Below are 11,106 nucleotides of genomic sequence, written 5' to 3'. Positions count from 1 at the left end.
CCCTCATGTCCCCACATTCAATGGGCTCTGAATCTATTCTCCTAATTCTTGAAATCACCTCCACCTCTCAAATTCTAGTGTCTCACTATACTAAATCCAATAACAATTGCTTGGTCTCTCACTCCAGGAAGGTTTCAGGGCTTAAATTGGTACTGTTTCCTACTTCTTGTATGGAATTGGATGCAAAGAGGACCTGGAAAGGCAAGGGGAAGAAGAGATCTTCAGAATATTAATCAGAATTGGTCAAGGAATTTCTGCAGAATGGCTGAGAATGAATCTATGATGAGCCTTTATAACTGGATGTAGTAATGCATTTAAACTCCTTTGTTTAATTTGATTACTATAAACACATTGCTATGGAGTTGATCTGACTCATAGTGACCCTGTAGGACAGAGTAGAACTTCCCCATAAGGTTCCCAAGGCTGTAATCCTTACAGAAGCTGACTGCCACATCTTTCTCCCACAGACCCGGTAGTGCTTAAATGCTTAACCACTGTGCCACCAGCACTCTTTTGATTACTATAGTAATGGAGGACCATTACTGTGGATTTTTCAACACTAGCAGTTCCTGTTCCTGGGTCAACATAATAGGCTTAACTAATAGGGCTGAGCTCATAAATGGAGCATTAATGTTCCATTAGGACACAGAAAAATCAATGTAGATGGCACCGGGACTGTTTATTTTCCAGTCATCTTAAAATAGATTTTAATTGTTCTGAAAATCAAGGTAGACACAATGGTTAGAGATAGCATCTTATATGAACTGTCTTATTAGTGAGAGAATGCAGTGCCTAAATAGTTTTGTGAGGAAAAAAAGATTTAAAATGGTCATTTGGCCCATCAAAAACTCTTCTGCTTTGAGTTATTTGAAATTACGGAGAGGCTCAATGTATTACTCTGCATTACAAACTGTGTTTTTAGTATTATGTACAAACACTGTTTTTAGGATATAAATACATAAAGAGGTCTGGATTTTACTAAAATATATTCTGCAAAAAATATGATCTCCTGATATGTTATTCTCAGCTCTGGTATTAGTGACAGTTCTCAAGGTCTTGTTTCATTCTGTTGTACATAGGGTCGCTGTGAGTGGGAACCTACTCGAGGGCACCTAACAACAACATGGACCATGAAGGAGCCCTGGTGGCATAGTGGTGAAGCGCTAGGCTCCTAATCAAATGGTCAGTGGTTCTGACCCACAGCAGTGGCCCCACAGAAGGGTGTGGCAATCTTCTCCCGTAAAGATTTACATCCTTGGAAACCCTGTGGGACAATCCTACTCTGTCCTATATGCTGAGTCGGAATTGACAGCAATTGGTTTGGTTTTTGGTTATGGACCATAAGTAATTCTGGAAACTGGTTTCTACTGTGTCAAAGAATGTCTCCTAGCCTTTCCGTCTCATTTTACAGATGATGAAGTTACTTCCTCAGGGTCAGACAGAGCTTAAAGTGGATCATATTTGTTTTTGAATACAAACACCTCACCTGAACACAAGGTTGGCAAAGCTAAGGGAAATAGTCAACCAACTTGTTCAGGCTTCTATACAATCAATTCAGCCACAGGAAATTTGTGAGGTCAAGGGTAACGTTTTGAAATGTGCCCTGCAGTTTAAGTGTAAATGTCCAGGTTTCTCTGCTTTAAGCGTCACCCTCCACCTCACAGAGAAAATGAGAAAATCACAGAGGGATTATTAGATCACACAGTCTGGAATTAAGTTTGAATATTCCGTAAAAATACCACGCAGGAAGACTTAAACTCCGTGCTACAGGGTGTTAAAAAAAAACCCAAACCCAAACCCACTGCCATCTAGTCGATTTCGACTCATAGCGACCCTATAGGACAGAGTAGAACTGCCCCATAGCGTTTCCAATGAGCGCCTGGCGGATATGAACTGCCGACCTCTTGGTTAGCAGTCGTAGCCCTCAACCATTACGTCACCAGGGCGTTAGGTCACCATATTTCACCTAAAGAAGCCTCAACGACCGGAAGTCTCCTTACCCTTAACAAAGATGGCGCCCGATTACGTGTACCAATCAAATTGCTCGACACAAGGACCGTATTTCACTCTCTTTCACTAATTTTTTTTTTCACTAGTCGTTCGATCGCTTTCCCTGTACGTTTTTAAAACGTAGCCAATCAGTGCGGCCCCAAGGCTGGCCTGCGTCTGACGTCAGAGGCAGGGTGGAGTCAGGCTGGAATTTTGGCGCGTTTACATGTAGAAAGAAAAGGGGTGCCGGAAATTGGTAAGAAGCGCGGATTCTGGTTATGTGGGTGCTCTTGGGCAGAGGTGGACACAGGGCCGCCACGCACGTCTGTGGGAGATTTTAGAGAAACTCCTGAGGAGGGCTGTGGTCTGAGGGCGAGAGGCGCGGCGTCCTTGGGGGTTCAGGTGGGTTAGACTTTGGAATTGGGCTGGGAGACCTCGGGAAGAAAAGGGATGGCGCCCGGCTTTGGTGGGGTCTGTGGGGCGTGCGCTCTGGGTGGGTGGCCTAAGTGTGGAGAGATAGAAAAGAAGCGGCCACGTGGAGAGGGGAGAATTCTGGATTTTTCCGAATTGCATTACTGAGATGAGTGAAATGAACAAGACGGTTTGCTTCTAATCCTCCACAAGTTTACAGTCTAATGAATTCCCCGGTATATAATACAGTGTGGGGTACATGATGGGATCCATGGAAATGTTTCTTGAATAAATAAAAACACTTTAATTAATACCTTTACATTACACTTACCAAGATCACATAAACTGTAGAGTTAAAAACCAGTTGCCACTGAAGTAGACTCTGACTCATGGCGACCCGATGTGTGTCAGAATAGAACGGTGCTTCGTAGGGTTTTCAGTGGCTGATTTTTCAGAAGTAGAGCACCAGCCCTTTCTTATGAAGTACCTTTGGGTGGACTTGAACCTCCAACCTTTCAGTTAGCAGCCAAATGCATTAACTGCACCACCCAGGCACTCCAAGTTAAATAATAGCCTGGACATTTTTACATTTTTATACTTGCAGTTTTAAAAATAATTTCAAATTAAAAAAAGGAAAGTACACAGAATGATATGAATTTATTTTAGTTAGCTATGCCAACTATTTTTCTGCCTTTGAGCTTTGCTAACTAGCATCGAATAAAAATCCTGATATGACCAAGACCACAAGTAGAATCACACACTAGCCTGCTATGAATAATGTAGACATCGAGTGTGTTACAGAGAATAAGACGGGATAATAGCCCTATTTAGACCAGCCTCAATCATTCCTGTTCTCAACTTGTCTCATCCATGTAATCTAGTATCATATAAACTACTCTGTACTTCAGGCGAGTTTTTATAATCATAGTTTGAAGGCAGTAAAAGGGGATGAGGGAGATGGTGTTAGTGGTGGAGGAAGAATCAAAAAAACCAAACCCAGTGTCGTCGAGCCAATTCCGACTCATAGCGACCCTATATGACAGAGTAGAACTGCTCCGTAGAGTTTCCAAGGAGTGCCTGGTGGATTTGAACTGCCGACCCTTGGATTAGCAGCTGTAGCACTTAACCACTACGCCACCAGGGTTTCCCGGTGGTGGAAGAAGGGGTGGGAAGTGGTTGGATTCTGGGTAAATTCTGAGGTTAGAGCCTACAGGAATTCTTGACAGATTGGATATGGGTTGTGAGCGAAGGAGTTGGGGGTGACTTTTCTAATGTTTTCTTCACACAGCAAAGACTCTACAGTACGCTCATTTCCTGGGCACCAGGTCCTCCTTCGAAGTTCTCTATTGCATACAACTGGTCGCTTGACAGCATGGATGGTAAGTCCTGGCAGTTTTCTCCATTTGTTTAATGGGAAACCATCCTTTTGTTCATGGGCTTGTTAACTACTTGCAAAATAGTGATGATAGCTTCCCAGCCCCAAGGTCTCAGGGTTGAAGAGATCTAACTTCAATCACTGAACGTTACTTGGTTTAATCAGGCAAGATTTATCCTTCTGGCAGCAGTGTTTGTCTTAAAATAATAGTTAGCATATATTGAGCAAGGAGCCCTGGTGACTCAGTGGTTTAGCACTTGGCTGCTAACCTAAAGGCTGGCAGTTCAAACCCACTCAGTGGTTCCACAGGAGAAAAGACCTGGTAACGTGCTCCCAGAAAGATTACAGCCTAGAAAAACCTATGGGGCAGTTCTCTTCTGTCCTGTAGGGTCGCCGTGAGTCAAAACCAACTGGACAGCACACAACAACCACAACAAACGTACTGAGCACCTTACAGTGTGCTGCAAGAGCTTTAATCCTCCCTGCAGCCGGATTTTATAGGCAGGAAGAGAGATGTCCAGTCACTTGTTTGCAGGCCACACACTCAGGACAAGAATACGACCTGGCAGTCTGACTTTGGATTTCACATTTGACATTGAAATCATGAAAGCAGTTTTAGTCTTAGACTTAAATTCTTATAGTCTTTTCTAATTTTGTTTTTTTTGCAAGGACATGTGTGAAATATTTACCTAGTGAAGAGATGTTCCTTCAACTAGCAGAGCTTTCCCTGGAGTGGTACAAAAATATTGTAATGGTTATGAAGAAGGCCTAGCAGATAAAACATGCTATTTTCTGGTTGTGTGATTGAGTTCATTGTTTGAAACTGGATTTACAAAGCAAAAAATAGCCTTCAAGTTTGTTAATGCTTTGCCCTTTAAAAAAAAAAAGAAAGTAAAACCAAATGTTGTTGAAATGGACATGAAAATCAGTAGTGAATGGATCTGTGTTCTTTCAAAAATCATAGTTTCTGTAAAAAATTTCACTCGATTGGTAAAACTTCACAACTTGGTCCAGTATAAACCAAATCAAGAAGTTTGGTGGAAACTGAAAGTCCCAGAGGTCACCTTTCAGCTAAATAACAGATTGACACATAAAATAAACAGTATTATCCATGAGTACACACAGTGTGCCTTTAAAAAAAAATCGTCTATATGAGATCCAACCCTAAAGCAAAGATGAGATGGTAAGAGGGGGCAGGGGAACTAGATTAATGGGAATGGAACAACCAGAATGGAAATAATGAGAATGTTGGCACATTGTGAAAAATCTAACCAATGTCATTGAACAATTTGTATGCAAATTATTATTTTTTAATGTGTTTTAAGTGAAAGTTTACAGTTCAAGTTAGTTTCGCATACAAAGATTTATGCACACATTGTTATATGACCCTAGTTGCTCTCCCTATAATGTGACAGCACACTCCCCCTTTCTACACTGGATTTCTCATGGCCATTGAACCAAGTATAGAAATTATTAAGTGGTAGCTTCATTTGCTTTGTAAACTTTCACAAAAACACAATAAAATATTATTAAAAAAAAAAAAATGTTTGGCGGTCCTAGGGATACACTGTAAAACAGCAGGTAGATGGTGAGATGGGAGACACTAGTTTTTGTGTTGATAGAAATGCTCCAGTAGAGAGGGGAGAATTGGTGAGAGAGAGAGGTGGTAATTGTAGGATGAAGTCTTTGAGAAGTTGAGAGGAATAGGATGCAGTGTACAAATGAAGGAATTGGCTATAAATAGAAGTAAAAACAGTTCACCCATTTTCAGAGGAGGCAAAGCAGAGAATATGTATTCAGGTTTGGTAGTGAAATATGAGGAAGTCCCTGTCTGATTACTTTTACTATTTTTCTGTAAAATATGAGACCAGATCATCAGCTAAGAGTAAAGAAGGAAGAGAGAGCATAGGAAATTTGAGGAGAGATGGTGTGAAATAGTTGGAAAATAAAGTAAACATACTAGGGAAGCATGGGATTTTTCAAACATGGTTACATGCCTGTTTGTTGTTTGTAAGCATAAATTTAAAGTTAGACCAGTCAGTATGGCAGTGTGCCTTTCTCCAGGAACATTCACCAGCTGGGGTGCAGGCATGGAGGAGGTGGCTCGGTAGACTTAATCAGTGTTAAGATTTTGTCAAGGAACTGGAGGGCATGAGAGAGAAGGAGGAGAGCCTTTAGAAGGCGGCAGTGATTATAACGATAGAATGTGGAATCCAAGATGAGGACTTGAGGGACAGGTGATGATAGTAAGAATGTAGGAAGGTCATTGGATTGGACATCTTAATAAAGTTAAAGAAATTCCTGGGTGGGAATATTAGAGTGAGTGGACAGAAAGGATAGGAGGTGGGAATCAGAGAGTGGGTTGCTTGAAATCAAGATCTCAAAGTGGTGCCTTTGCTATGATGACTGGGAGAGGGTAGCTAAGATGGGGTGGAAGACAAGGTCATTGAAGCTGAGAAGATAAAGAAACCGAGAGACCAAGAAGTTGGCTAAGTCTTGTGAGTGTTGAAGTGAGCAAGAATGGTGATAGCAGTAGAGATGGAGAGGAAGACAATATTGTAGACATTGCAGTGTGAAATATGAAAGATTAAACAACTGCCACTCGAGAGAGATGCAGGGGACAGCCAGATTTCTGTTGTCCCCTGCATATCCTCAGCCACTGAGGATATAAATAGAGGGACTTGCTAATAGTAGGTTCTGGGTTCCAGAGAGCAAACCCCAGGGGTTTGGGAACAAAGAAGCAGAAAGATCAGAGTAATATGGAGAAGACAGATGGTTTTTGGTGGTGACCGAGGTAAACAGGTAAGAGGCATCACAGGACTCACCCTGGTACTCTCATGAAGGACGACAAGTTCAAGGTGAAGAGTATGAGACCACTAGGCAACATTTTTCACCAGTATCTCCCAATAGTGTGGGCCAGGACCTCCTCTGGGGGTGTGCTGTCTGAGGCTTTTGGGAACGAACGTTAGTGGAGGGCCTCTTTACTCCCATGCCGGATGTGGCTGTCTTGCCTGGAAAACAGGGAGCTGAGGTGGCCTCTCTTGGTGTACGCTGAAGTCTTGGAGTCTTTGTTGACTAAGCGATTCAAATTTAAAATTTTAACAACATCCAACTCTAATCTTTAGCCTTAAGTTTGGCTCTTGGCTCTTTCCTGCTGGTAAGGGAGTGTAGAATGATGGAAAGGACATTGGTTAGCTGGTCTAGAGAGCTCCAGGCGCTTCCACTGACTTGTTTCACTGCGTGATCCTGAATAAGCCCTTAGCCTCTCTGAGCTTTAGTCCCTATCCTTAAAATGAAGGGACCTTTCAGCTAAATAACAGATTGGTTCATAAAATAAAGAATACCGCCCGTAAGTACTATGCTCCTTTAAAAAAATAACCTATATGAGTCCACACGATCAACAGTTACTCTAAAGCAAAGATGAGAAGGTTAAGGGGGCAGGAAAACTAGGTTACTAGAAACGAAGCAACCGGAACAGACTTAATGAGAATGTTGACACTTGGGAAAAATGTAACCGATGTCACGGACCAATTTGTGTGGAAATTGTTAAATGGGAACCTAATTGTGTAAACTTTCACCAAAAACACAATAAAAATGTTATTTAAAAAATAAAATGAGGGGATTGGCTTAGATAACCCTTAACATTTTTTATTTAAATGCCTCTGATTTTATGAAGGAATAGTGCCCAAATTGGGGGTGGGGGGAGGAACGAGCAAAGACTATAAACAGAAAAAAATCAATAAAGAAGATCTGAACGGCCGATAAACGTAAACCATTCTTAACTTCACTAGTAATCCAGGAAATACAATAAAAGCAGTGAGATGCTTTTTTAAGTCATCCAACAGATTGGCAAAAAAATTTTAGTGATGTATCAGATCCTGGTGAGATGGCGGGGAAATGTAGCTGCATACAATGTAGTGAAAGCACAACCACTTGAGAACAATTTGGCAACAAAAAGTAAAATTGGAAAACATTCATACCCAGCAATCCAGCAATTCCGCTTCTGATATATAAAAAAAAAAAAATTTTTTTTTTTTTTTCTGCCCCCAGAAACTCACAGGTATAAGAAGAGGGACAGCATAGTTTATAATGGAGATAGCCTGCATGTCCTTTATTGGCAAATGGATTAATAAAATATGGTACGGTCTTGCTATGGTGATAAATAAACTAGAACTATATGTTTTAATTTATGTAAATATTTTTAAAACAACATAATACTTTGTGTTGACTGTGAATGTTGTTGTTAATTGCTGTTGAGTTGATTCTGACTCATGGTGACCCCATGTGTACAGAGTAGAGCTGCTTCATAGGGTTTTTCAAGGCTGTGACCTTTCGGAAGCAGATTGTCAGGCCTGTCTTCCCAGGTGCCTCTGGGTGGATTTGAAGCACCAACCTTTTGGCTAGTACTCAAGTGCTTAAGCATTTGTGCCAGCCAGGGACTCCTTGATTATGAGTACTTATATGTTTAAGTATGAAAAACAGACTGAGATGATATACCAAAATTACGACAGTAGTTGCAATGGGGAGTGGAGGCAGTGGTAAGGAGTTGGGGTAAGATTTGTTATGATAGACATTATCTGTAAAGTGTTATTTAACATAAAAGACCAGAAGCAAACATGACAAAGTGTTAATGATGGTTGATTCTGGGTGATGGGATATGAGTACTTTTTATGTTATTCTTTGTACCTTTATATATTTTTAAAAGTTTTCTCAAACAATTTCAAAGGAGAGAGGGGTGCCCTAAATGTGTGTTTGGTGTGTCTTTCAGTTTATTCCCTTGTTCGTTGACTTTCACAGTAGATGGTATGCAGGAAGTTATTAAATGAGGTTGTTTTTGCTGATTGCTGTGGAGTTGATTCTGACTCATGGTGACTGCATGTGTTAAACAGAGTAGAGAACAGTTCCATAGGGTTTTATTGGCTGTAGTCTTAACGGAAGTAGATCGTCAGGTCTTTTCTTCTGCAGTACCACTAGGTGGATTTGAACCACCAGCCTTTAGGCTAGCAGACTAGAGCAAACGGTGCCACCCACGGACCTTCATTAATTAAAGTAATCCAGGTAAAAAGATCTAGCCCAGTGCCTGACCCACTGTCATCCCTAAGCAGATATCAGCCCCTTCTTTACCCCATAGACCTGTATAAGAAGTGCTTGGGAGAAGGAATCTAGAGACAAGACCACAACAGATGTACCAGGCAAAATGGTGGCTCTGTAGAGCCATTTTTGAAAACCATTTTAAAGGGCAGTGTTAACATTTTAACTACCTTGTTAATGTTGAAATTTTTAATTAACAGTGCTTGTCAGCAGTTTTTCTTGAGTAGCCTTAATTTCTTTCTTTTTGTCTTATTCTTTTTTCCCAGGGGAGGAAGATGGTTTGTTTCTGCTGACTGCACTGCTGGAGGAGAATGAATCAGCCTTGGATTGTAATTCGGAAGAGGCCAACTCCTTGGCCCAGGAAGATGGCGAACCTGACCAATTTGATGAGCTCTTTGATGCTGATGGTGATGGTGAATCTTACTCAGAGGAGGCTGATGATGGAGAAGTGGGAAGGACTGAAGACCAGAAAGAAAATCTAGCCACTCTCTTTGGAGATATGGAAGACTTAACAAATGAAGAAGAAGTTCCTACTTTGCAGTCAGCTGAAAACAGGACACTCCCTGTGCCTGCCCCTGCTCAAGAGAAAACGAATCAAGAATTACAAGGTGCCCTGAACTACCTACTGGTCTTCTCTAATTTCTTTGTGACCACCATTCTGCCGGTCTTCATCAAATTAGCTGCTGATTCAAGGATGGAAATAAATGACTTTATAAAAAATTGTATGAGTTGGTAGAGCATGCATTTAAGGCCAGCATTTTAGCATACAAAGGCCTCCTTATATCAGTGTCCAAAACCAAACCCATTGCCGCCAAGTCAATTCTGACTCACAGCGACCCTCTAGGACAGAGTAGAACTGCCCCATAGGGTTTCCAAGAAGCAGCTGGTGGATTTGAACTGCCTACCTTTTGGTTAGCAGCCATAATTCTTAACCACTATGCCACCAGGGCTCCATATCAGTGTCAGCCAGCTGTAATTGATTCTCCATAGAATGGCTCTGGCACTTTTCATGCTTATTACAGCATAATATTACTTTGGGATTTATATCCATGCAGACCCAAAGACAGTACCACAAAGATACTACATATTCTGTTGGAGAAAGAGACCGCTCCTGAGCAGAAGCTTTGAAGGGTGCCTTTTTCTTATTTCTGGCATCTTCTCTTATATATTTTTGAGTTATAATAAAATGTATTAGTTAGCTATGTCTTGTGATACAGGAGCCAGCATTTGTTGTACTAGGTATGACATCTACTTTATTAAATATAATGATTTCCTAACTCCTAAAAACTTGTTAACTGTGGCTGTGTATCTGTGATATCTGTCAGTAATGCAAATTTATAACTAGCTTAGATGTTAGAGGTTTAATTACAGGAAATCAAAGTTTATTTCACCAAGGGACCTCTCTGAAGTATAAATACTAATCATGAGATTTCAGTATGTGATTGTACTGTGGGTCTCAATATTGGAAGGCAGGAGGAACCAAAAGTATTTCCAGCATTTTCATCATGTATGGCATGTCCTTCATGTATAACAAGTCTCCTCTGCCTGGTTCTTAATATATTTTTCTTTCCTAGATGAGTTAAGGAAGTTGCAAGAGCAAATGAAGTCCTTACAAGAACAGCTAAAAGCAGCAACAATTAAACAGCCTGCAAGTCCAGTCCTGCATAAATCCCCTGGTAATAAGACTGTGATTCTGGGAATATTAGAATGCGTTTCTCTTTCTAAGAAATTATAACATCACTTCTGCATCCAACTTGTGGTCAAACAGCCTTTGAGCCCCTTTCTTACTACATGATTTCTTTTACTTTTAATCAAATAGGTAAATCTCCACGTCCCCCTCTTAAGGAGAAGAAAGTTCAAAGAATACAGGAGTCGCCGTGCTTTTCTGCAGAGCTCGATGTCCCTACTCTACCAAAAGCTAAGCGGGTGGCTCAGGCACCAAAGGTCTCGCCTGCAGGTAGAGTGCTCTGTGCATCACTGATTTTTTCACTGCTCTGGCTGTGTCTTCAAATACATTTTGGCATCGCCTGGCTTGTATGTATTGGTTTGTTTTATCTCCTTAATCGAGAAAAGTTAAGTGTCTTGGGAATAGGAGCCATGCGTTACATGCTACACTTTTTCTCTACATCTCAAGTTGTATCCTTAGGTACAGAGAAGATGTTTACCAAATTTAGTGGATCGAATTTTTTTAAACTCTAGTCCTACAGTTTTACTTGGATTGTAGTAGGTGTAGCCACTGA

General features: G+C 41.0%; 1 protein-coding gene across 3 annotated transcripts in view; it reads left to right on the top strand.

The window, feature by feature from the left end:
• The first annotated feature begins 2,155 nt into the window (after positions 1 to 2,155).
• The window catches only part of MCM10 (minichromosome maintenance 10 replication initiation factor), a 47,160-nt gene continuing 38,209 nt past the window's right edge, over positions 2,156 to 11,106 (top strand). For 2 of the 3 annotated variants that reach the window (XM_049881975.1, XM_049881977.1), the window contains exons 1-5: positions 2,156 to 2,245; positions 3,689 to 3,779; positions 9,133 to 9,474; positions 10,441 to 10,542; positions 10,686 to 10,823. In XM_049881975.1, coding sequence (XP_049737932.1) covers positions 3,773 to 3,779; positions 9,133 to 9,474; positions 10,441 to 10,542; positions 10,686 to 10,823 — 589 coding nt within the window. In that variant the 5' untranslated portion in view covers positions 2,156 to 2,245; positions 3,689 to 3,772. The other variant, XM_049881976.1, reaches the window with a different exon arrangement.

This window comes from Elephas maximus, chromosome 4, assembly GCF_024166365.1.
Source record: "Elephas maximus indicus isolate mEleMax1 chromosome 4, mEleMax1 primary haplotype, whole genome shotgun sequence".
NCBI lineage: Eukaryota > Metazoa > Chordata > Mammalia > Proboscidea > Elephantidae > Elephas > Elephas maximus.
This window is presented reverse-complemented; position numbering and strand designations above follow the sequence as displayed.